The sequence below is a fragment of the Ictidomys tridecemlineatus genome, chromosome 2 (genome assembly GCF_052094955.1).
Source record: "Ictidomys tridecemlineatus isolate mIctTri1 chromosome 2, mIctTri1.hap1, whole genome shotgun sequence".
NCBI classification, from domain to species: Eukaryota; Metazoa; Chordata; class Mammalia; order Rodentia; family Sciuridae; genus Ictidomys; species Ictidomys tridecemlineatus.
In genome coordinates, this window is record NC_135478.1 from 33,098,282 (window position 1) to 33,124,808 (window position 26,527).

General features: G+C 34.5%; 1 protein-coding gene across 18 annotated transcripts in view; it reads left to right on the forward strand.

The window, feature by feature from the left end:
- Window positions 1-26,527, forward strand: part of Slc4a7 (solute carrier family 4 member 7) — a 94,883-nt gene that overhangs the window by 16,206 nt on the left and 52,150 nt on the right. For 12 of the 18 annotated variants that reach the window (XM_040289889.2, XM_078038257.1, XM_078038258.1 and 9 more), the window contains exons 2-5: window positions 12,779-12,860; window positions 16,122-16,268; window positions 23,951-24,089; window positions 24,725-24,885. In XM_040289889.2, coding sequence (XP_040145823.1) covers window positions 12,779-12,860; window positions 16,122-16,268; window positions 23,951-24,089; window positions 24,725-24,885 — 529 coding nt within the window. Of the gene's footprint in view, window positions 1-5,375; window positions 5,502-12,778; window positions 12,861-16,121; window positions 16,269-23,950; window positions 24,090-24,724; window positions 24,886-26,527 lie in introns of those variants that run through there. The other 6 variants (XM_005317288.5, XM_005317295.5, XM_021731731.3 and 3 more) reach the window with 3 other exon arrangements.

The following is a 26,527-nucleotide window of genomic DNA, read 5'->3' on the forward strand; positions in this document are numbered from 1 at the left end:
AATACCTGGCCAAGTATTTTTCTGTTGTGTTCAGGAGGCATACATGAATTAATGTAGAAGTACTTTGCCACTTTGTAATGTGAAAGTTTAGGGAATAAATAAGGCCAGAAGACTTATTTTGTAATGTTTTTAAAAATTGCATTTAAAAATGGATTTCCAACCTGCTTTTATTATGTTTAAAGTGTTTTATAAAAACTGCAGTACAAGTATTTTATAGAGTAAAATTATTCATATGACGTCATTGAGATTGCTGTAGAATTGTTCTAGAATTGTTCTTTCTAGAACAGGTATTTTCAGTAAAACTCTTATATGCAAGTTTAAGATATATTTCAGCCTGCATAGTTAAACTTTCATAAAAAAGATGCATGAAGGCTTTAGTTAATGTTTGCCTATGTGCATGTTCATACTGGCATTTGGGTAAGAACCTGGTAGTTTTAAGTTTTTCCTCAGGAAAATAAGTGCTGGAAATTGATAGTATCTCCTACTTGTTTCTAAATTGTTGATTCTCAATGTGTGTGTATGGACAGGGACAGGGGGACAGACATTTGCCCCTTAAGGGACATTTTTGGTAATATCTGGAGATAGTTTTGTTTATCATAATGGGATATGTGTGTGTGTTGTGTGTGTGTTACTGTCCTCTAGTGAATAGAGACCAGATATGGTGCCCAACATCCTACAAGGTATCCTTCAGTTGTACAGCCCCTACAACCAAGAAGTGCCTAGTTCAAAATGTCAGTAGTGGTGAGATTGAGAACTCTTGTTCTGAGGGATTAGAATCCAGAATCATAGAGCAAAAAGAGCAAAAGTTTTAAAATAAAGAACACAATGAATAAGTTTTTAAAGTTAGACACTGTTCACTGGCTTGAACGCCTTAGAGGAAGTGAGAGAGCTCATTTCTTTCTTTTTTTTTTTTAGAGAGAGAGAGAGAGAATTTTAATGTTAATTTTTTTAGTTTTTGGTGGACACAACATCTTTGTTTGTATGTGGTGCTGAGGATTGAACCCGGGCCGCACGCATGCCAGGCGAGCGCGCTACCGCTTGAGCCACATCCCCAGCCCAGAGAGCTCATTTCTACTGAAAGCCTGAATTTATTTATATATGAGTTTACAATATTAAACTGTATTTTGACTTTCGTAATGGCATATTTAAACCAATTTCAATTTGTTCTTTCTAGATTATTTTGTAATTTCTTAGATAAAATTTTCTAACAAATTGTAGCCCAAGGTGACACACCTTTATAGTAAACTGGTATGAGTACTCTAAGTTAATAAGCATTTTCTCAATGGAAATGTAAATCGAACTGTGTCATCTGTATCTAGTATTTAAGTATGAAGTCTTTATTATTACTATATTATCATCATCTTCATCATTGTAGTACTGGGGATTGAACCCAGGGCCTCTCTACATTTGCTATTCAAACACTCTACCACTGAGCTACACCTCAGCCTCTGAAATATTATTCTTAAGAAAAATAGAGGGACTGGGGGTTTAGCTCAGAGGAGAATGTGTCAATACCATGTATTTGGTCCTGGGTTAAGTACCCAGCACCAAAACAAATAAACAAACAAACAACAACAACTAAAACAGATACTTTGCAAAGTATACTTGTTACTGGGGCATTTTTGTTAAGGCAGACATTTTTTGCCTTATGTAAACTCTTTGTGGACTAGATTTTTCAACTATTTAATGCACATCAAATTATAGCTGTATTTTGAAATGTGGTTCAAAACAAAATTATTTAAATGCTGTGGGCATGTGAAACAACTTTTAGAAATTGCTGTAAATCTTCTTCATTGTAACATATTGATTATTCAGTGTTACATATAAAAAGCTAATGTTAAAAAATATAGCTCGGGCTGGGGATGTGGCTCAAGCCGTAGTGCGCTCGCCTGGCATGCGAGTGGCGCTGGGTTCGATCCTCAGCACATAATAAAAATAAAGATGTTGTGTCCACCGAAAACTAAAAAATAAATATTAAAAAATTCTCTCTTTCTCTGTCTCTCTCTCTCTCTCAAAAAACAAAATATATATATATATAATCTACTGTATCCTGAATTCCATTTGTAGATAATTGAAACATTTAATAGTACTTTGCCTTTGTGATGATTAAGTTTTTTCTGGATGAAATTAAATGTCCACATTTGTTACCTCACCTGCCGCAGAGCTTTTTGAAACTTAGAATTTCTTGGCTTGGAGTAGGTGTTCACCCTATACACAGCATGAGAGAAAAAAATTTCATTTTCCTAATAGCCACTAGGTGGTGGTCTTACATGGTGGAGTCTAAATTTTAGTGGTGGTGAAAGCTGAAATGGTTGCCCAAATTAAGCAATGTGAACTCAACAGTGATGTTTAACTATGTAAGGGATATTTAACTATATGGGCTGGCAGTGTTCCTCACTGAAACATAGATTGTAAAATGAGGCAGATTTTCATTTATTTTACGAGGGTATTTCTTTTCTTGACTGCTTCAAATTTATCTGTGGAAATCAAATTAAGATAATATCTTCATGTTTATTATATTTATGCTGGCTTACTGTACTGTGTTAACATTTATGGTAATTTTAATTTTATTATGTGTTACTGATGGCTAGTGGATTTAAAATACTTAAAAATAATTTAGTGAATATTTTTGTGATTGAATAATTAATGTTTTACTTATAAGTCTCCCAATAAGACATGTGAATAAATAAAATTTTATTCGAGCAAATAAGATTTTGTGTAACTTAATTTAGGACAGAGTATTTGACCTTTTGGAACATCATGGGCTTTGAAGTCAGAGAACCTGGGTTTGAATAATAACCCTTTATGTTACAGTGTTAGTCAGCTTTTCATTGCTATGACCAAAATCCCTGAAAAGAACAACTAAGAGGAGGAAAGATTTATTTTGGCTTCTGATTTCAAAGGATTCAGGACATGATCTCTTGGCTCTAAGGCAAAACATGGTGGAAGGTTGTTGACATGTCACAGAATTTAAGAATGTGTCAGGTGTGAGTAGTAGAGCAAGAGGATTTATTATGAAGGAAAAGTAGTACACACTTGAAAGTGGGGTGTGAGCCATCTTGGTGAGTTGACTCCTTTTGGTCTGGATTTTTAACATTTGCAGGGGGACAGTAGCAAGGGGCCTGAACTGGAGCTGGCGTCAGGGCTGGGGGATGGAGTTCCACACGGTGTTCTTGTGCTTTTTTTTGCTCCCACCTCTTCTAATCATGCTCTTCCTATCTTGCAGGTCTCATTAGCATCTTTAGTCACCTGCCTCTGGCTATTATAATGAAAGTAAAGTCATTTCTTGGTCACCAGAGTCTTTAATGTGTATATTCCTAGATGTCTGTGGCCGTCTTGAGTTTTGATAAAACTAGGCAAGGATGCAGGTGTAAGGATATGGGCTGGATTTCTCAGGAGTTGCTTGTTCTTTATTCCAGTGGTTTATGAATTTCTTTTTTGAAACTCAGTGTTCTCTCTGTGTGCCTAAATTCTGATCTTGGTACACAGTGGGTTTAGAATTCAAGCCCAGCCTCCCTCAGAATGTGGTTTTTCCTCTAATTCCAACTACATTTAATGAAATTTAATAAAATTATATTTCTAACTATAGGGTTAAGACTGGGGGTGTGTGGGATTAGATAAGATTATTTCTGTAGGAAATAAATGTCCTTTATTTGCTTTGTTAAGATACAGAATTTGATGGTACAGAGGAGCAAATCTGTGTGAGCAAATCCAAACAGCATATTTTTAGTTTAATTTACATTGAAAAAAAATTTTTTTTGGTATGGGGCACTAAATACAGAGGTGCTTTACCACTGTGTTGTACCACCCCCCCCAGTCTTAACCCTATGGTTAGAAATATAATTTTATTAAATTTCATTAAATGTAGTTGGAATTAGAGGAAAAACCACGTTCTGAGGGAGACTGGGCTTGAATCCTAAACCCACTGTGTAATAGCTCTGGGACCTTGCGTAAGTTGTTTAACCTCTCTGACCTTTAGTCAAAATTGAGTATAAAATGAAATATTTGAAGGTTTAACCTGTATGACAGAACATATATGATGGTATTTGGCATAGTGTTTAAACTTGATAGATATTCAATAAATGTATTGTTTTCTAGAAACCCAGTATAACAAAGACCAGTGGATTTTGTTTTTGTTGTAACAATTTACAGTGTGTTCATTTAAAATACTTTCAGATTCCACATTGCAGCTAATTTAAGAAATGAATACTAGTTGAATTTGTAGAATCAAAAAGGAATATCTACAATTACTGAAAAGAATAGTGAAACATGCCTTCTTTTTCTATTTGTGTTGGTGTGAACCTGGATTTTCAAGATTCTTCAGCCAAATCATGAATCACATCAGATTGACTGTAGAAGTAGAGATGAGAATCCAGCTGTTTTCTTTTAAATCAGATTTATTTTTATTTTTTGGAGCTGGTGTGAACCCCAGGAGTGCTTAACCACTGAGCCATATACCCATCCTTTTTTATTTGTTATTTTTGTGCAGGGTCTTGCTAAGTTGCTTAGGGTCCCTAAGTTGTTGAAGCTGGCTTTGAACTTATGATCCTCCTGTTTTAGCCTCCCAAGTCACTGGAGTTACAGACTTATGCTATCACATCTGGTTAAATCAGATTTTTAATGAGATTTATAAAAATATAAAACAAAGTCACTCTCACTAAATTGTTTTATTTTTGAAATTAGTTATTTTTTTGTTAAAAATATTATATATTACCAGGCAATGTTTTTATTATCTTTAAAATGATTCTAAATAAATATTTCAAAGTTTTATCAGTGTTATTTCTATATGATAAATATAGACCCAACTCATCAAAAAAAGTCCTTTGAGGTCTTCAGTAATTTTTGAGTAGAGAGATATCCTGAGACCAAAAGTTAGAGGGGTGCTACTCATTTCCTCTTTCATTTCCAGCCATTATCCATATGACTATTTAATTTTTGGTTGAAATGATACTGAAAACCATATGATTTGTTAATATTATTAGTAGTAATTATTAGTAGTAACCTATTAGGTAGTAAAAATTGAGAACTACTGAAAAAGGCAGAGTTCTCTAAATTTTGGGGTCTTTTCTGAAATTAAGTGACAAGGGTAGATTAAGCCCATCATATTGTTGAAAATCTGTTTTCTCCCCCCCCCAACACACACACCCATACACATATATCCTTAGAGTATGCCCATAGACTGATATTATATAAAGATTTCCCTTGAAAACTGCTGCTTTCATCTTTCAGTATTTCTAAGTGGCCTATTACTTTCCAAATCTGTTATGCTGTGACCCACGCAAGTTGTAGTTATTAGCTTGGAAGATTAGGCAACTTGGGAGACAGTGATTGGCTGTACCATAAAAGTAACTTAGAAGAATTCATCTCAGCAAAGCACAGTGACCTAAATCAGATAGGTACTCACTGTCCTTGGACTTCAGGGGACTACTGCATTATATTATCAAAAGCAAGGCGTTTCCTGTGTTACTATGGAGAGGTTTCGTCTGAAAGAGAAGTTACCTGTATGTACTACCTTGCTAATGTCTTATATTTTATTTACAAGCAAACTTGAATTTTTTAAAGTTTAATAGTGAAGCTTGGAGAAATGTCAGACTTGATTAGCACTGGCTTAGAATAGTATCATCCTTTGTGCCCTTGGCCGTGGAATTCATCTGCTGAAGAGTAAATCCTGTGTAAAGTTAGAAATGTTTGTAGCATCTTTATTCTTCTGTAAGATTAGTTTTTGCCATAGTTAAAATTACTTGAATGAAGCTTTAAAAATTGCTTGGCTAAGATATTAGAAAATAAATCACTTCATCTTAGTGGTTTAGTATGTTTTGAAGCTGAAATTTTGATAGCTGTGAAATTACTTGATTTATAGTCATGATAATCATAATTTATGGGAGATGTTAGTTTTGGGTGATAGCCATATGTCTTATATAATAGAAAATTTAGTTTGTGGTAGGGATCTCTGATGACTGTTCTAATAATGATTTTGTAAACCTCAGGGTGTCAAAGAGGGTATTATACTAGATTAATGCAATATTTTAAAATAGTCTATTAACATTCTTTTTTTCCCTAATTCTTTGGCTTTAGTATGCTAAGTCTTCTTTTTCTTTTTTTGTAATTTAACCAACAAAAAGTATAGAGTGTATACAAAGTATAAAAATTATGGAATTTTTTTTCAGACAAGATAAATGACTATAAGGAAATAAATTGTAAAATGTGTCATTTAGTTATTTGGGAATTGAATTTTGTTTCATCATATGTTGATGTTGAATTTTAAAAAAATTATAAGCTGATTTATTAAATATTAAAATATTGAATGCCTATTTATATTTGAGCTTTAATTGTGTCCACAAGGAATTTTTGAGTGGATACAATATAAGTTTTTTGCAGTCTTGTCCTTTGAAACATATTGTTTAACACATATTTATTAAAGGACTAATGGCAGACAAATACTGTGGTGACCATGACAGGCAAGGTTCCTTCTTTCTTGTAACTTATTGTGTGGACGTGGGAGACAGTTAAGAAAGTTGTTTCATAAATTTGTAATTATAAGTCAATAAAGAAAAATGCTATATGTTCTTGGCATATATTATAATGACCTTGTTCTGTAGTGTAATTGATTAATAACTCATATAACTGGCACTCTAGAGACCTGGATTTTAATTTTAATTCTTTCACTGAAAGTGTGATCTTATTCAAGTCATTTAGACTTTGTGTATATCTTTCATTTTTCTAGATTAAAAAAAAGAAAAAAAATTGAACTGGAAAAAATAAAGCCCATTTTATATCTATGAGTCTATGAGATCTTGTTTATTCATTAAGAATAGCAAAGATAACTCATTACCTCTAGATTTTTTATGGAGAGTCACTTCTTAGTTGTAAATTAAGTGCTAAGCTGGACATTTGATTATATTACAGTTTTTCATTCACTGAGGTATCTGTAATATGTGGAGTAATAAATTTTGCTGAATGAATGGTTGAGTTCTTTAGTTCCTATGCCTTAAGGAAGTAAGCCTTCTTTCACTGTTAAGGATTCCTGGGTAACAGAGGTGTTATCAAGGGGAAGCACAGATAAACAAAAGACCATATCACTGAGAGATTTCCTCACTTCCTCTCCTGTTGGGTTTCAGCAGGAAGATTGTAGTAGAACCTTAAGGATACCCAGCTAATGGTAACCCCAAGCTGATAGAAGATGGGGGACCTTGGCAAAACATTTCAGAATGATCTTGGCAGAACTTCTTTTTCTGAAAAAAACATTTTCTGATTCTATGCAGAATGTTTGCTTTTCTTTACATTTTAATTATTAAAAAAAGTTAAGAGGGAATTATAAAGTAACCATCTTTGGAAAGAGATCATTTTTGCCAATGAATATATACATACTTGATAACCCTTATGGGATTCCTGTGTGTATCTTGGTGTGTGTCTACTGATTAACACTTGGAGTGTCTGCATCTCCTCATGGAAGTAGTGTGACAAGTATTTGTTTTATAATTTCAGGTAGAAAACTGAGGAGGTCTCTAGTTGTCTGTGACTCTTGTATTCTGTAACAGTCTCTAGACTGCATGGATCCTCTTTGTAATTGGAGGCTATTACTGCTTTTTGCTTTTTTCCCCCCTGTCCTTTGAAACTTTCTTCAAATTCAGATTGTCTAATTGAAATTCAAATTTCAATTCAAAGCCATGGCACTAGAAAAACTGATATATCTGAGGGCTGGGATTGTGGCTCAGCGGTAGCGTGCTGGCGTAGCACGGGTGGGACCCAGGTTCGATCCTCAGCACCACATAAAAATAAAGGCATTGTGTTGTGTCCATCTACACCTAAAAAGTAAATATAAAAAAAATCATAAAAAGCTTCATTAAAAAAAAGAAAAACTCAAATATCTGAAAGAATAAAAAGATACCCGAAGTATGTTAATATGCAGGATTGACTCACTCTAATACTAAAGAAATTATTTAGCCTTGGTTTCAAAATTTTATTTATAAAATGATTGAGTAGCTTGTGTTCTGGGTCATGTATCATAGCTTATTTAGCTATTCCTCTATTAAGGTTATTTCCAGGGTTTTCCTAACACAAGTACTGTTGTAGTAGTACATTTCGTATAGAGATTTAAAACTTTTTAGATATTTAATTAATATGCTGTTCTTTATGTTGAAGTGCAGTGGTAGCATTATTACCTTATTGTATAAATACAAATTTGAAAACAAGTCTAAATAATTTCCTTTAGGAGGATTCCATCCTACCTTGGTATAATGTGGATGTCTTTATTCTTCTGTGTTTTTGAACATTCCTAGTGCCATGGTTTGCTTTCTTTCTAGGTAGGCTTTATAAGTAATGACCTTTGAGACTTAGCTGGGTTTAAAATGAAACATTTTGATGTATTCTGCTGTCTATCCTATTCTCTACTATCCCCCCTCCCCTTCCCTCCCCTCCCCTCCCCTCCCCTCTTCTCTCTCTACCCCCTCTACTGTAAATCATTTCTTCCACTTGACACTAGAATGGCAATATGTAAATCAATGGAAGTGTAACTGATGTGATACAGCAATCTGTATACGGGGTAAAAATGGGAGTTCATAACCCACTTGAATCAAACTGAAATATGATATATTAAGAACTGTGTAATGTTTTGAACTACCAACAATAAAAAAAAATAAATAAAATGAAACATTTTGATGTCAAGGGTTGCTTTTACGGTCACCATTTTTAGTTTTCTACTATATTTTTGGAAGCAAAAAGAGAAAGAAAAATCTTTTCTAGATCCAAATTTTAAGATGATAGTAGCGGATGGAAATTTGAATTAAAAAAATGTTTGATGTAATAAAAAGTGAAACACTGTGATTGTCTTTGCACTTTAGTCCTTTTTACCAGAGTGAGATGATTTTAGCAGTTCCAGGTTTTCCTTTACAGATGTTTAATATGTAAATACAGTTTTTGTAAACTTTTTAAAAAGAACACAAAATTGTACTCTACATGGAGTATTAACTTATTCTCTATTAAGAAATATGACATATAAAGTATTTCCCTAAAATTATAGGATTTAAGATATACATGCTTCTTTTAGAAAAGCACTGACCCCTTGAAATATCCTACCACCCTACTCAGGGATTTCAGTATGTAGCCATATATAACCTTCAGACTTTTGAATTACTTACCCTGTATCAAGAAGGCCATTGTGGCCAGGCATGGTGGCACATGCCTGTAATCCAAATGGCTTAGGAGGCTGAGGCAGGAGGATTTCGAGTTCAAAGCCAACTTCAGCAATTTAGCAATGCCATAACCAACTGAGCGAGACCCTGTCTCTAAATAAGGGATGTGGCTCAGTGGTTAAGCACTCCTGGGTTCAATACCCTGTAAAGACACCCCCCCCCCCGCCCCCCTGCACCCCACCCTCGTGCCCCGCCCCCAGCCATGGCCAGTGTGTGTAGCCTGCTTGATGCTGGCATTTATGGGAGATGTTGCCTTTCCTATTCATTTTCACAGTCAAAAAACTGCTGATGCTTTAAAGGAGGGAAGAAAGGCATGTGTAACACTCCCCCCCCTTTTTTTCAATGTTAGTGCTATAAGATTTTTAGGCTTTAAAAGTTTTAGTTTTAGTTTGTAAGGCAAGTTAAACATGAAAATGTTATAATTGAAAACTAAAGATAACAATAAAATAACATTGTAACTTGATTGTCTTTCAAACCCAGTTCCTTTCCCACAAACAAGTAATTAACAGTTTGGTATGGGTCCTTTTAGATCTTTTCCTTAATATAAGTAAATATCTATGGAGACATGAACATATAGAAATAAAATTTCGGTTTAGTCCTGTGAGTTTTTAACATGTGATCTTATTTCTCTATAATGTATTGTTTCACTGAATCTGTACCCTTGATCTTTTTGTATTAGTACATTTAGATCTACTTACTTTTTTTTAGGTCTGTTTTTCAAAATGTCATAGTGTTCCTTAGTACACTATATGTACTATGTGTTCCTTAGTGTATCTTCCTTTTATTGACACATTTTTGTTCCATGTTTTTCATTATTAGGCATCTGCTACAATGAAAATAAGAGTTCAGAGAGGTTGAATGACTTGCCCAGGCTTCACAGACAGTGTCTAGTGGGAGCAAGCTGGGTAGAGCATGAGAGATGTTGATGAGCACCCTGTTTTTACATTCCAGTTTTTGCACATATGGAAATATTTTTCTATGATAGATGTTTAAAGGTCAAAGGGTATTTTTTTAAAACTAAACATAAGGTAGTGATAAAATGTGAATTTATTATAAAATAAATAATAGATTGCCTAGCAAACTATTTTCAGTGTTAACTAAGTAGGGTTGTTAGTAGATCTCAATATGTAAGTATGGTTGCAGAGAAATAAATGATTTGTTTGTCTGAAGGTGAGAGTTAATTTTATTGTTTTGCTTTCTATCCTGGCAGTTGTGCTGGCTAAATGAAAGTTTAAAACGGGAACCGTTAATTCCTTTTGGAATAGACAGTATGCTGCCTCTCAGGATACAATTTCTGTCTCTAGGAGAGAATTTGTCTTTTGTACCTATATGTGCTTAGGAATCGGATGACATGCTGTTGTTGAAGGCTAGCTAATGGTTTTATTTAGAGTGTGACTTCGTTAGTAGTTGGTAATTAATAGCTACTCATTCTTGGGATTTTGGCATTAGGTTTGGTTTACTGCTTGGCCTTTCCTTATTTCTAAGGAAGTGTGAAGAACTATGAAGCCGTTTGATTAAACATATATACTGTTGTCTGCCTTCCTTCATAGTCCATTATGTGAAATTGCTATTCTATTTAGCCTGTTTCCCCTCCTTTAAATGTGGAGCCTTAGCAAGTCATAACTTCTCTTACTTTCCTGTATAAATCAAATATTAGTGTTTCAGAATCATGTACAAGTATCTCTTGATATCCAGATCTCCTTTTTTTTGGATATTAGAAGGTCTTAATATACTGTGCCTGGTTCTGAGTTTTGGGTAACAAATAGTGGAGTTTGGACAGCAGGGAATTTATTTGAAAAATTTAGCAAATCAATTCAGTTTGAGTTTAGATAGTGTGAATTTAGACATTAAAAGTTTGGATAGTGAGCCAGGTGTGGTGGTACACTCTTATAATCCTAATGGTTCAGGAGGGGAGGCTGAAGCAGGAGGATTCCAAGTTTAAAGTCAGACTCAGCAATTTAGTGAGGCCCTAAGCAACGTAGGGAGAGAATGTTTCAAAATAAAAAAAGGCCTGGGGATATGGTTCAGTGGTTAAGTACCCCTGAGTTCAATTCCTGATTAATAGTAATAATATTAATATAAATTTAAAAAAATAAAATTTGGATACTGAAGGAAAATTGTGTATAAGATTACTTTATATATGTTTAAAGAAGGCTTCAAGCTGAAGGTTTAGCACTGTTAAGTTTAGGGCAGGTGTTCCCTGTAGGACTCCTCCAACAGCTCATGCTAAACACTGATCCAGAGCCAGCTACAGCTGATCCTGTCTGAACCTAGAATTGAACTTTTTGAGAGAATGGGCTTTGTTCATCTGTGACACACAATCATGTGTACTAAGTTCATAATATGTAGTTAATGATGATTATAATATTCTTTTCAAAGTTGTTAGAAGTTGACAAGGTAGTTAAAACTGAAATTCTATTCTTTAAAAAATAGTCTGGTGCTGGAGATGTGGCTCAGGTGGTAGTGCGCTCGCCTGGCATGCGTGCGGCCCGGGTTTGATCCTCAGCACCACATACAAACAAAGATGTTGTGTCCACCGAAAACTAAAAAATAAATATTAAAAAAATTCTCTCTCTCTCTCTCTCTCTCTCTCTCTCTCTCTCTCAAAAAAAAAAAAAAAAAAAAAGTCTGTGTAGCTGGGTGTGGTGGTGCAATGCCTATAATCCCAGCAACTCTGGAGGTTGAGAGAGGAGGATTGCGGGTTGGTTTGAGGCCAACCTCAGCAATTCTAGCAAGGCCCTATAAAATAAAAGGGGCTGGGAATGTAACTTAGTTGTAAAGTAAGTGCTTCTGTGTTCAATCCACAGACCACACACCAAACAAAATAAAACAACATAAAATTTACAATATATATTACAAAAACATGCTTTTTTTCCCTTGTACTAAAGAATGAACAAAATAAAAAGATTGATAAAGGTGAATTTTCACACCTGAAAGGTAGAATTTCCCTAGAGTTTAAAATTTTAGTATAGCTTTTCTTTCTTTTGTTTTGGTATCAGAGATTTGCCTTGATAGATTGCTGAGGCTGGTTTTGAACTTGAGATCCTCCTGCCTCATCCTCTTGAACCACTGGGATTATAGGCATGTGTCACCATGCCCAACTTGGCACAGCTTTTCTTTTGTGGGAAAAAAAAAAAATCCTAGCTTTCATTGGTTTAGTTATTTTATAAGTGAAAATGGTACTATATTTTGGATCTACTTATTTGACAATTTTGTGTCTAGAATATTGCTGTTAGTTAGAAGGCGTAAGAGCAAAAATCAAGAAAGCCTTCCATATTAACATGTAAGTGTTCCCCTCACAACAGACTTTCATGAATCTCTGGTCCTGGAAGTTCTTTCTATTGAGGATAAAGTAACTTACGCAGAAGACCATTTGAAAATCTTTGCCACCTCTGTTCTTACTGTGAGATTTTGAATGGTCTGTGGACTTAAAAGTACATACTTTATAAGGATTATAGTTAGCTCCGAGAATTCATTTCTTTGAGAGAAAATAGTCTTGTTTTAAAATTTTTTGCCCACTTTGAATGATGTACACATTATGTTCTCAGTATATATTTTATTTCACAATAATAATGATTTGTTTTTAGGGTCCTGATGAAGAAGCTGTTGTGGATCTTGGCAAAACTAGCTCAACTGTAAACACCAAGTTTGAAAAAGAAGAACTAGAAAGTAAGTTTGTTAAAATAATATGCTTATTAGCAGCTTAAATTACTGATTGTTTGTTCTTTAAGTTTTACCTACTATTTCTTGAGACATTTTTCTTTACTGTTGTGGGGGAGAGCATACATTTAGAAGAGGGCTGGACACTTTTTCAGTATAGTGTGGAGAATAACAGTGTGGCAAACACTAATGCAGCCACCATCTGTGTCTAGAAATGGAACATCCCCTGATTATTTATTTGCTAGACAGACTCTGTCATGGCATAAGATGGATTTCAGAGAGCATCTCAGACTTCACCGATCATTATTATTACTTGGAAAACTGAATGGCCACAGTTACAAAATCAGTTAATTCTTTTGTTTCATTTCTGGCAGACTAGTTAATTTGAATTATAAGCATGCCGGAGTGCCCGACTAATAAGACATAGTTATCATTACTTGTCATCTACATGCTTATTTTATAGGTCTGTTACATCAGCCTCTTAAAATGCTATAGTAACCCCTGTGCAAAATTGTCAAACAAGGGAGTTACTGGTCCAGTTACCTTCTCTAGGCAGGAAGAAATAATTTTAGATACACACAGCAGCTGCCAAGATAGTACAAGCCACTCCTGTAAGCACTTCACCTGGGTTCTCCCAGTATCAGGAATGTTGATTTTGCATAGTCATTGTACATTAGTCAAAGTATAGAAATGAGCTAGGTTAATTACTAACTTAATTAGTAATTGGTTAACTGCTAGTTTACTATTAACTAAACCATAGATTTTATTTAGAATTCACAAATTTTTCCCCATAATTTTTTTTTTCCTCTCTGTTCCAAGATCCAGTTGATCCAGTTCAGGGTTCAACCATACATTTAGTTGTTATGTCTCCTTAGTCTCTTAACAGTTTTCCTTCTTTCCTTTTAGAAGAGGAAAGAAGTCTTTCATGTTATAGTCTTTTCTTGTTATAGTCTTTCATGACTATAACACTTTTGAAAAGGAATGATTAAATATTTTGTACAATGATCTTCAGTTTGGGTTTGTCTGATGTTGTCACATTAATAGACTGACATGGATAATGTACTGTGTACTGTGGAAGGAATGTCTGTGAGCATGACAGCAACATGACTTATTGATGATGTCAATGTTGAACACTTGATTAAGTCACTATTCATAGAAAATGTTTTGATAGACATTTTTGGGATCTCTTTAGGAATTGCATGTTAAAATCTGAGAGCTGGTTGTATACAGACCGTTAATCTGTTGCTTTTAAGAAGGAGGTGGAAAGAGACAAATAAGAGTTCTCATTTACACCCTGAGATTTATTTATTTTCAAATAATTTTAAAAGTCTAGGTTTAGTAGGGCTTCTATGAAGAAGGAGACAGTCTGTAACAGAAGACATTGAAGACAAAACGAAAGCAGAAAAAGCAATAAGGCCCAGTCTTCTAATCTTTGGATTTTAGAGTATTCTTATCTAGTTTATCTGGCCTTTCTGAACTGCAAACTCATAGAATTTATTTTTATCTTGGTGCATTGTGGCTTGTGTGCCAAGACCCATTAGTACTAATTGGAGTAACAACTTTATAATTCCCAGTGTACAGGGATAGGAATTTTACTCTTTAATTTCCATTCTTCTTGGTATTCAGAAGGAAATATTTATTTTCACTGAAATAAAATGGTGAAGTCACTGAATTTTGCCATTGTTTCTTTGCTGAGGTATAATTCTTATGAAGTGGAATTTACCCCTTTAAAGTATGCTCTTCATTGTTTATATCCACTGTGTTGTGCAGCGGTCACTGCTTTGGTTCCAGGAAATTTCTGTCATTCCCCAAAGAAGTCCTATATAAATAATTTTGAAATTCAGAAATTTCTGATAAAATTTTATTTTTAATAATTTGAGATTTAATTTCTATACAGAATTATCAGATGCTTATTACTATGTGCTAGAGAAAGTGCTGGCTCAGCTTCCTGAATAGCTGGGATTACAGGTGCACACCACTATGCTTGGCAGCTTATGCACTTTATTGACATTAATGTATTGCCAACTGAAAAAGACATCAGTGTCGCCTTTTTCGCCTTAGCTGGACACATGAACCTTAGGCAACTATCCAAACTTTTTGCTACTCTGTGTGTGTCCACAGATGAACTCAGTATCTCTATAAGTATTGATTTTGGGGTTCCAAGGAAATTTTAGTCATAAAATTTACAAATATAGAATGAATGACTGATAAATATTTATTCTTCATCATCTTAATGGAATTTGTTAGGAGAAGAATATCATTAAATTTATTATTTCAGCATATTTAAAATTTTGTATATAAAGGCAAAAAGTAACTATATCAGATGTTTTTTGTGACTCATTAGTTCAACTTGTTGTTTGTGTCCCTCATTTTAGGGGAAAGGGATGGGGTGTGAACCCAGGGGTTCTACTACTGGGCTGTATCCCCAGCTCCCTCCCTCCTTTTTTAAATGAAAGGGTCTAAGTTCCTGAGGATGGCCTTCATCTTGTGGGTGCCCTGGCTCAACTTTCTGAGTCACTATGAGCCATGGAACCTGAACCTTGTCCCTCTTTACTCAACACAACTTAGATAGGAACCTCTCTTATTAAACTTTTCAAGGAAGTCATATCCTTTTCTCTCAACAGTTGACATACTGCTACTTGCTCTTTTGTTCCCTGATTCAGTTTCTTTTAGTGAGCGAAAGCAGATACTACCTTTCATAACTTGGTTTTCTTGGTTAAAATGTAATCAGGATCATACAGTATTAGTAGTAGCTTTTTCTGTCTTAACAGCATATAGTAACTGCATTGCTTTTTATCCGACAGTTTCCATCCTTTAGTTGGAGTGTTTGTATCATTTGCCTTTGATTCAATCCTTAGTAATTTGGATCTTTATCCAAAACATCTAAAATAATATTTATAATTATTAACATGTCAAATGTATTGAAAAGTATTTAATAATCAATAAATGTACCCTTCAAAGGTTAGCTTTAAATGTTGAATAAACTTATGTTTGTATAGTACTATTTCATATGAGCTTAGCTCTTTTTTCTCAAAATATCTTTTTAGAGGTACAAAATAATGCTTATTTACATAGATAATCTATATATCTTATAATAATTAGTAGTATTACCCCTTGGGCATACGAAGACTTGGGTAACGAAGACTCTCATTGTTAGTTTTATGAACTTTTAAATAATTCTTTGTTAACAGTAAATTTTGGTACACTTTTGTAAATGCCAGCACTTTTCTCTTTTGGAAACCATCAGTGTGTTTCTGAATCTTTTAATAGGTCACCGAGCTGTGTATATTGGAGTTCACGTCCCATTTAGTAAGGAGAGTCGGCGGCGGCACAGGCATCGTGGGCACAAACATCACCACCGGAGAAGGAAAGATAAAGAATCAGATAAGGAAGATGGACGGGAATCTCCTTCTTACGGTAAGAGAAAACAGTTGGTCTATTAACAGTTTGAATTCTTATCCTGGAAAGTATCTTAACTTTTTAATTGAACCCATTCTTTTAAAAATTGTATTATCTGTGATAATTTAGCCACATTATGTACATTGGAGATACCAATTACAGAATTTTCTTTGAACAAGAAAGATATTTGGTTAATAGGTGAAGATCTTGGTATAAATGAAAAATTAAAGGTGGAGGGCTTTGTTTTCTTCATTGTTTTTCAACCTTGGCATAATAAAAGGTGGGCTTTGTCATTTATCTTTCAATTTAGGAGGATTTTATTTCCTTTTCTCTGCCATATATTTAATTACTTGCATATGTGTTGAACAGACATCTGGAATACCAAGGTTCCTTACAGGAACCTTATGTCCTTTTAAACCATAATTTTTTGGCTAGAAGCTTTTATTCATGAGGCTATATTACTTGAGTATCTGCTCTGAAAAGAGTGTTCTCATTTGACAGTATTGTCTATGTAGAAGAATAGGGACTCATTTGTTACATAAAAGCAGAGAAGTATGTAAGTGCTAACAGAAAGCAGATATAGATATAGATGTAAAGGAAAGAGAATGTTAATCTCTAATGTCATAGGGATTGAATGTGATGATTTAAGTGGCCCTGAGACTCAGTGGGAAAGAAGAGCCCCAAAACAATAACTGTGCAGGCATGATACTTTTTTGACATACAGGAGGTCTTCAGTTTGTAGGCTGTTATGGGCCCATGTGGCCATGTCTGCACTATAGTCTCAGTGAGTGCTTTCTAGTAAAGCTATGTGAGCTGTACCCTTACAGGAACTTGTGTGCTATGCTAAAGCAAGGTTTTTGTGAAGAACCATAAAATGAAAAAATGACCATGTATAATATAGCTGCGACATGAACATGAGACAAATACTGATGGCCTAGTAAAATAATGGCATAATTTGGCATGAACATACATTATAAACAGTTAGAAAAATTGTGCTGTATATGGGTAATAATGAGTGTAATGCATTCCACTATTGTCGTGTATTTTAAAAAAAATTCAGTTACAGACATTCCACCTATCCTTTGACGTGTGCTATTATTTAATTTTTGCAATAGGGTTGTTTTTTGTTGTCATTTTGTGGTGCCAGGGATCTAATTCAGGGCTTCCTACTTGCTAGGTAAGCACTCTACCACTGAACTACACCCTCAGACCTTTCTCATTAGTTTTAAAAGATAGATATTATGTATTTTATAGATTAGGAAACTTTAGAGAGGTTAAATGACAGGCATCTCTTTAGAACCTCTAAGAGACAGTGATGACCTAATAAAATATTAAATGGTCATGTAGTCAGCAAAGGCCATGTAACTGGCAAAGGGAAAATGGATACCAATTAAAAAGGATGGCTTGTGAACTTTAATATGAAGTAATTTTAGAAATATTCCACTGTTCCATATGATGTACCTGTCCAGTTAAGCATATCTTAGTGTCATCTGGGAGAGGATCAGTAAACTTCTATAATTCATACTCAATAAAAGCACATAATATTTTTATGAATGGAAATACTTTTTTACTAAACTGTGTTTACATTTTCACTAAGGTTGGTAACTTGATTTTTCAAGCAATGATATGGGATTAAATGTCTAAGTATAGTGGTTTGAAAAATAAATTATGATGTTGGAAGTATTTGACTTTTTTATATAGTAATTATTCCTAGAAAAGATATATGTCCCTGAAGTGGATTTATTTTAATTATTAACTACCAATTTGTGTCCTCTAAAGTGCTATGAATGGTGCCCTTCTTTCTTATTTCTAAAAAAAGATTACACAGGATTTTTGATTGTAGACATAATGGAATAAAAAGGACTGACTTTTCTCTTCCATTTTATTTTGTACTTTATCCTTTTTGTTATTTTTCCACTGGTTCTTCTGCCACTAGCTTTAGTTTTTATTTTTATTTTTTTTAAAGGAACATTTTAAAATATTCTAATTAGTTATACATGACAGTAGAATGCATTTTGACATATCATACATACATGGAGTATAACTTCTCGTTCTTCTGGTTGTATATAATGTAGAGTTACACTGGTCATGTAATCATATATTCACACAGGGTAGTGATGTCTAATTGCTTCTATTTTCTACCCCCATATTTCCCCTCCTTTTACTTCCCTCTAACTAATCCAAAGTACCTCTATTCTCCATGTCCCCATTGTGAATTAGCATCTGCATATCAGAGAAAACATTCGTCCTTTGGTTTTTTGGGATTGACTTATTTTGCTTAGCATGTTATTCTCCAGTTCCATCCACTTACCAGAAATGCCATAATTCCATTCTTCTTTAAGTCTGAGTAGTATTTCATTGTGTATATACCATAATTTCTTTATCCATTCTTTTGTTGAGGGGTATCTAGGTTGGTTCCATAGTTTGGCTGTTGTGAATTGAGCAGCTGTAAACACTGATGTGGCTGCCTCACTGTAGTAGGCTGATTTTAAGTCCTGTGGTTACACCAATTTGCAGTTCCACCAGCAATGTATGAGTGTACCCCTCACCAGCTTTATTGAGATATAATTGACAAATACAAATTATATGTATTTAAGATACATAACATGGTATATGAATACATTGTCAAATGATTACCACAGTCAAGTTAATTAGTATATTCTCATGTCATATAGTTGCTTTTTTGCGTGTGGTGAGGACATTTAAGGTTTACTTTCTTAGTAGACTTCAAATATTCAATTCAGTTTTATTAACTGTAGTCACCATATTGTATATTAGGTCCTCAGAATTTAATATTCTTGTAACTGGAGTTGTACCTGACCTTCCATTTTAAATAGATAGAAAACTGGATATAATATATGAAACAAGTTTTAGTTATATAGGAAACAAGTTATAGTTCCAGATGTTGGGTAACAGGCAGCACAGGACTGTGATAGCTAAAAGAAGCAAATGAGATTGCCTTGAGTTTATTGCCTAAACATAGTTTCCAGGCCACAACATGGGAGGGGGACCTGCGTGGAACCTAGCAAACTCTTAGTAGTCATGGGTTAAAGAAGCCATCGTAACAGAAATAGAGACTATTTTGAACTCACTGAAATAAAAATACACTATAGGCAAGTAACTGATGTAGAGTCTTCTCCAGAGGGGATGTGATTCTGAGGTATGCATGTTTCTTTCAGCATGGCACTGTGCAAAGTGAGAACTGGAAGATGCACCTGAAGCAGTGCTTGGAAGCAAAATTGTGCCACTTAATCCTTTCATCAGAAAAGGAAGATGAAAGTGATTTAAGCTTTTGACTTAAGAAACTAAGGAAGAAAGTAGAACAAATTAAATCCAAAATGAGGAAAAGACAACAAAATCAAAATAGAAATGGATAAAATAAAAATCAGAAAAATAGTTTCAAGATTCATTTGGGCCAAAGTCTGGTTCTTTGGAAAGATCAGTAAAATTAATAAACATTCTGATCAAGTTAGGGGGAATAAAATAATTTTCTGTACCGACACCACTGAAAGGCTAATAAGGAATCGTTATGAATGTCTTTGTGCCAACAAAATGAATAGTTTAGATGAAATGGGCACAATCCTTTATGAATATAAACCACAGGGCTGGGGTTGCAACTTGGTGGTAGAGTGCCTGTTGAGTGTACATGAGGCCTTGGGTTTGATTCCCCAGCACTTCAAGAAAAGAAAGAGAGGAGGGACTAAGGATGGGGAGGGAGGAAACGAAATAGGATATAAATGACCAAGCTGAAATGTATACTCTTATTAAAGATATTGAGTTTGTATAGTCGAAAAACATTGTCACAATAAATTTACTGCCAGATGGTTTCAGGAATGATTTCAAACAAACATGTAAAAAAAGAACTAATAGTCTTTGCTAGAAAATTTAAGAGAAAGGAACACTTTGTAATTTCATGTTATGAATTCAGCATTACCCTAATATCAAAACTAGACAGATGTTGCAAGAAAGTGAAACTACAGACAAAATACTTCCTGTGATTGTAGATTCAGAAATCCTGAACAAAATAAAAACAGATCTTATCCTGCAATATTTAAAAAGAATAATATGTCGTAATAGACAGACCTAGGCTGAATAGTGCCTCTAAGATATCTATATGTTAATCTCTGGAACATGTACGTGCTGCCTGAGATGGCAAAAGGGACTTTGCAGACGTAGTTAAGGATTTTGAAATGGGGATGTTATTCTGTATTTTGCAGGTAAGCCTGATATAATCATAGGTGTCTTTGGTAATAGAGGAGGTCAGCATATCAGACTGGGAATAGATGTGAGGAAAGAAAAAAGTGGTTGTAGTATTCAGAACTGGAAAAGTTAAAAGGCAGGTTTTCCCCTAGATCCTCTGGAAGGAACCAGCCCCACCAGCACTGTGATTTTAGCTTTGTAACACTCATTTTGGACCTCTGGTCTGCAAAACACTAATAAGAGAATAAAATTGTGTTGTGTAAGCCACCAAGTTTTTGGTAATTTGTTATGGCAAAAATACGACACTAATTTGATGACCATCTGGGAGTGTAAGGTTGGTTTAAAATTTAAGCATCTATCAGAGTAAGTAAGTAGTACAAAGGAGAAAACTTATATAGTAATTTTAATACATCTAAAATAAACCTTTAACAAAATTCAATTCCCTTTTATGATAAAACTTTAATTAAGCAAACTAGAAATAGACAGAAACTATGTCAAGCTGATAAGAAATAAAACCAGTACTGGGGATTGATCCCGGGGGTGTTTTTACCACTGAGCTATAGTCTCAGTCCTTTTTATTTTTCATTTTGAGACAGGGTCTCACTAAGTTGCTTAGGTCCTCACTAAGTTGTTAAGGCTGGCCTGGAACTTGAAATCCTCTTGCCTTAGCCTCCTGAGTTGCTGGGATTGTAGGTATGTGCCACCATGCCTGGCCCTGGCCTTTTTTATTTTTATTTTGAGATAAGGTCTCACTAAGATGCTCACAGCCTTGCTAAATTGCTGAGGCTGGACTCAAACTTGTGATCCTCCTGCCTCATCCTCAGGTGTGTGCTTTCAGTATCGCTTTTAATGGTGAAAGATTAGTGCAAGATGTTCTCTTTGACCACTTTTATATCGTATTGTACTTGAGCACCTAAAGGGCATACAGATTACTATGAAAGAATTTGAATTGTCTTTATTACAGATACAGGATCATACAGGTAGCAAATCCAAAACAGCCTCCCAAAATGTGGAAGGAACTAATAAGATTGCAGTCTATAAAATCAGTTCTTTTTCCCTCTAGGTACAGTGCCACTTATGGTAGCACTAGTAATATTCCTTAAAAATAACTGGCAACAAATGTGCAAGAAGGTCTAAATGCTCGAAAGTTCAAAACAGTAGAAAAATTTAGTCATATGTTTTTATTTCTTCTGTATAGGTCCCAGGGTATTCCTTCAGTATGAAGACCATGTCATATACATACTGGAAATTTTTCAGATTGCCTCTCACCTTTCTCCTTATATTTTCCTCTTTCTGGAGCTCTTCTTGTTAGACCTTTATATTCTGCTCCATATTGCTTAACCTTTTGTGTTTTCTGTCTTTGTTTCTCATTCTGTATAATTTTCTCAGATCAGTCTTTTCCTTTAACAATTCTCTCTGATCTTCTCCTTAACCTGTTGTCATGTCCTGTTTATTACATCCACAAATACCTGGAGGACATTTACTTAGGCTTAAATGTTCAGTGTGAACTCATTTCTCATATTCAGCAGTTTGATTTTTTTTTCACATTGAAAGCCTTAGGCCCCTTAACTGTCCCAAACTAATAATTATGCAAGTTTCTGTCTTTAGGGATCCTGTACTACACACATTGTCTATTTCTAGATGATGTCAATTGGATATCTGCTTCTTGCAGTGACCTGTCCTACCTCTCAACCCCTAGCTCATAGCTTTGTTTTTCCATGGCAGTAGGGACAGTTAGAAAAGTTAGTTCCTGTATACTTGTAACTTTGAGTTTTTCATTGTTTTTTTACACTAGGAGATTTTCTTTTCTTTTTCTCTTGAACTTAGCTATATTTTATATTTTTTTTGACTTTAGCTATATTTAAATGTTCTGTCTTGTCTAACATTTCTATTCATTTTAATTGTTTTTGGTTTCATGCTTTGAATCCAGGGGCACTTAAAAACTAAGCCACATCCCAAGCCTTTTTAAATTTTTATTTTGAGAGAGTTTCACTAAGTTGCTTAGGGCCTTGCTAAGTTTCTGAAGCTGTCTTGGAACTCCTGGTCCTCTTGCCCTAGCCTTCCGAGTCACTGGGATTATAGGTGTATGCCACTGCACTGGGCTCCCATTTTGTTGTTGTTGTTGTTGTTGTTTGTTGATGGACCTTTATTTTATTCACTTATTTATATGTGGCACTGAGAATTGAACTCACACTTGCTAGGCAGGCGCTCTACCACTGAGCTAAAACCCCAGCCCTTCCAGGAATTTTTTTAAAAATATTTTTTTACTTGTGATAGACACACAATATCTTTATTTATTTGTGTATGTGGAGCTGAGGATCGACCCCAGTGCCTCACACATGTGAGGTAAGCTTTCTACCACTGAGCCCCAGCCTCTGCCCTCCCATGCGTTTTTTTTAAATTTATTTATTTATTTTTTTAATTGGTTATTCAAAACATTACAAAGCTCTTAACATATCATATTTCATACATTAGAGTCAAGTGGATTATGAACTCCCATTTTTACCCCAAATACAGATTGCAGAATCACATTGGTTACACATCCACATTTTTACATAATGCCCTATTAGTAACTGTTGTATTCTGCTACCTTTCCTATCCTCTACTATCCCCCCTCCCCTCCCCTCCCATCTTCTCTCTCTACCCCATCTACTGTAATTCATTTCTCTCCTTGTATTTTTTTCCCATTCCCCTCACAACCTCTTATATGTAATTTTGTATAATAATGAGAGTCTCCTTCCATTTCCATGCAATTTCCCTTTTCTCTCCCTTTCCCTCCCACCTCATGTCTCTGTTTAATGTTAATCTTTTCCTCCTGCTCTTCTCTCTGTTCTGTTCTTAGTTGCTCTCATTATATCAAAGAAGACATTTGGCATTTGTTTTTTAGGGATTGGCTAGCTTCACTTAGAATAATCTGCTCTAGTGCCATCCATTTCCCTGCAAATTCCATGATTTTGTCATTTTTTAGTGCTGCATAATACTCTATTTTGTATAAATGCCACATTTTTTTTTTATCCATTCATCTATTGAAGGGCATCTGGGTTGGTTCCACAGTCTAGCTATTGTGAATTGTGCTGCTACGAACATCGACGTGGCAGTATCCCTGTAGTACGCTCTTTTAAGGTCTTCAGGGAATAGTCCGAGAAGGGCAATAGCTGGGTCAAATGGTGGTTTTGATGAGAAAAAATTCCTGATTTTGAGTGTAGCACTCCATGTTTTGGATGTTGCTTATTTTTGTTTGTTTTAGATTAGTTATACATTAGTTTGACTTTTTTAAACATATTTTTTCTTCTTTGTAATGGTGATCTTGTGATAACTTTTTTTAGGGGGGGGTCTGGATTGTTGGTCCTAGTTTTCTTCTAAAATTATAATATTTTAATAATCAAAAGAAAATTTTGATGAAATATATTTGTTTATAGCAACTATTTCACTTTGAGAACTGTGAATATATATTTGAGTGAGTGGAGGAAAACTTTGTATTTAAATTTTATTTTGTCAAGATACACCCTCCCAGAGAGTTCAGTTCATCCTTGGTACTGAAGATGATGATGAAGAACACATTCCCCACGATCTCTTCACGGAAATGGATGAACTATGTTACAGAGATGGAGAAGAATATGAATGGAAAGAAACTGCCAGGTAATGCTGCTGATTCTTATGTGTTGGGAAAATAAAGATAGATTGTTAAAAATTGACTTGACTTGGTTTCTTTTGATAATAAATATATTAAGTTGAAATTATGGGATATATCAAGTGCTTTAAATTAGTTAACAGAGAATTTCCTTGTCAGTGCCTGGAAATTTATCTTTAATTTTTCTCCTTATTTTCAAATCTGTTTCCTTAACTAACCCTTCATCTATTTATTTATTTATTCAGTAGGTATCCCTTTATTTTATTTTTTTGTGGTGTTGAGGACTGAACCCAGTGCCTCACACCATGCTAAGAGAGTACTCTACCTCTGAGCCAGAACCCCAGCCCTAGTCCTTTATTCTTTTAAGTTTAAAATAAGATTAGAAGTGGAAAATATGAAACTCTAAAGTCTGTTTTTTTTTTTTTTTTTTTTTTTTTTGTAGGCTGACTTATGATAACTAAAAAAGAAACATTGTGAACCATTGGCCTAATTTGTGAAAATGTGTTTGTAGTGAAAATGTTGTTCCGGGGATGGGTTTTTTTGGTTACTTTTTTCTTTTTATAAATAAAAGTGTATGTTTATTAAAGTTCAAAAAATGGAATAGTCTTTATTTATAAAGTATTTTTATGTATTATTCTTTTAGGTGGCTGAAATTTGAAGAGGATGTTGAAGATGGTGGTGACCGATGGAGTAAACCTTATGTGGCGACTCTCTCTTTGCACAGTCTTTTTGAACTGAGGAGTTGCATCCTAAATGGAACAGTCATGCTAGACATGAGAGCAAGCACTCTAGATGAAATAGCAGGTATTGAAAGGGTATAAAAAGAGAAATAATGGCATTAAGAAAATAAAGTGGCATTTTATACATTTATGTAACAATTCTGTTAAACTTCTGTTCTCAGAGGCAGTAGGAGGAATAGACATATAAATAAAGATACTTTTTTTGGGTCTCTAAGAAGTTTTGAGATTAGAATGTTAAAATGGACAGATATGACTATAGTATCAAGAAGAGAGTGACTAATACCATAAGCAAGTATGGAGTCTGCAAATTCAGAGGAATGAATTTTTTTTTTTTTTCCCTTTGTGTTTTGGATCAAGGTGTCTAGAAAAGATCCACAGAGAATATTCATTGTACATGGGAATAAAGAGCAGGGACTACAAGAGAAAAAGTGTTCCAAAGGAGGAGGCAGTGGGAGGAAAAGTCTAGGGAAGTATAGATAGATAAGTGTGAATCCCAGAAAAGCCAATTCTGTGTGTATATCCATATCTTAAGTAGTGGGAGCTATATTGGGAAAATAAAGATAGATTGTGATGAATTTTGAGTTATTGGGGGAAGACAATTGGGTTTTATCAGGTGTAGGTATTTTGGTGATCATCGTGGTATTTAAGTTTGAGGGCAGTGAACTCCAGAGGGATGCTCAAGGAGTTCTGGCAATAGTGCAGGGTAGCTTTAGATTAGGAAGAGATTAGAACAGAAGTCAGTCATCCTTTTATTCTCTAGGGATAGACAAAGCTAGAAACAATTCTGTTGGTCAGCTGTGGCAGGTATTGCAATGCAAATGAAGGAGAGAGATTTAGAGGATAATGTGGAAATAGAAGTAGAAAAGGATGGTTAGGATATAGCTATTTGGTCACTTAACTAAAATTCCTAGAAATGAAAATGAAGTTCAGAGATAGTAAATTTGATAGTTTGGCTTTCACTGTAGCATTTGATCTTCAAGGAAACTATAAACTAACTGGAATTTTTCAGACTAGAATATTTCAAGGTTACTTGATCATTAGATTTAACCATGTGCTAGAGATCTTTAAATTGTAGAAGTTCTTATTTTGTCTTGTACAAATGGTCAAAAATTGAGTTAGGATTAGGAATATTGAATGTATACATATGGGTCTTACCTTGGTTTCTCATTGACATGTAATACAACGTAAATATAGTATAGTTCAGTGTTTACTTGTATGGTAAACTATTGTCATTGTGTTATTATTATAGTTTACCTTCTAGGTTGGTTCCTCCAGTTTTCTCTCAGAATAATCTTATTATAGTTTTGATAATTTGACTGCTTAAAAAAATCTCAGATTAGTGCCACTGTTTGAAAATATTTATGCATACTTTGTAAAGTAAAAATAGCCCAGTTACCATGGTGATGTGTAAGGTGGCATTGCCATCAGTCTTCATTTTTCACATCCCTGTCAGATCCTGGTTATTCCTCTCCTAGGAGTTATTGCTTCATGACGTTTTATCTACTTATTTCCTCATTGGTTTTTATACCTCTGAAAGAGTGAGAGCAGAAACTTACTTTGCTTTTTATTGTAAACGTCTGTGTTTCCTGCACATTGTGAGCACTTAGTAAAAAGTTACTTAGTGAATGTGTCCAGCTATTCATCTACTGGAACAAACAATTTGCAGGAGAAATATGAGATATTTTAATATTATTGTTAATAATATT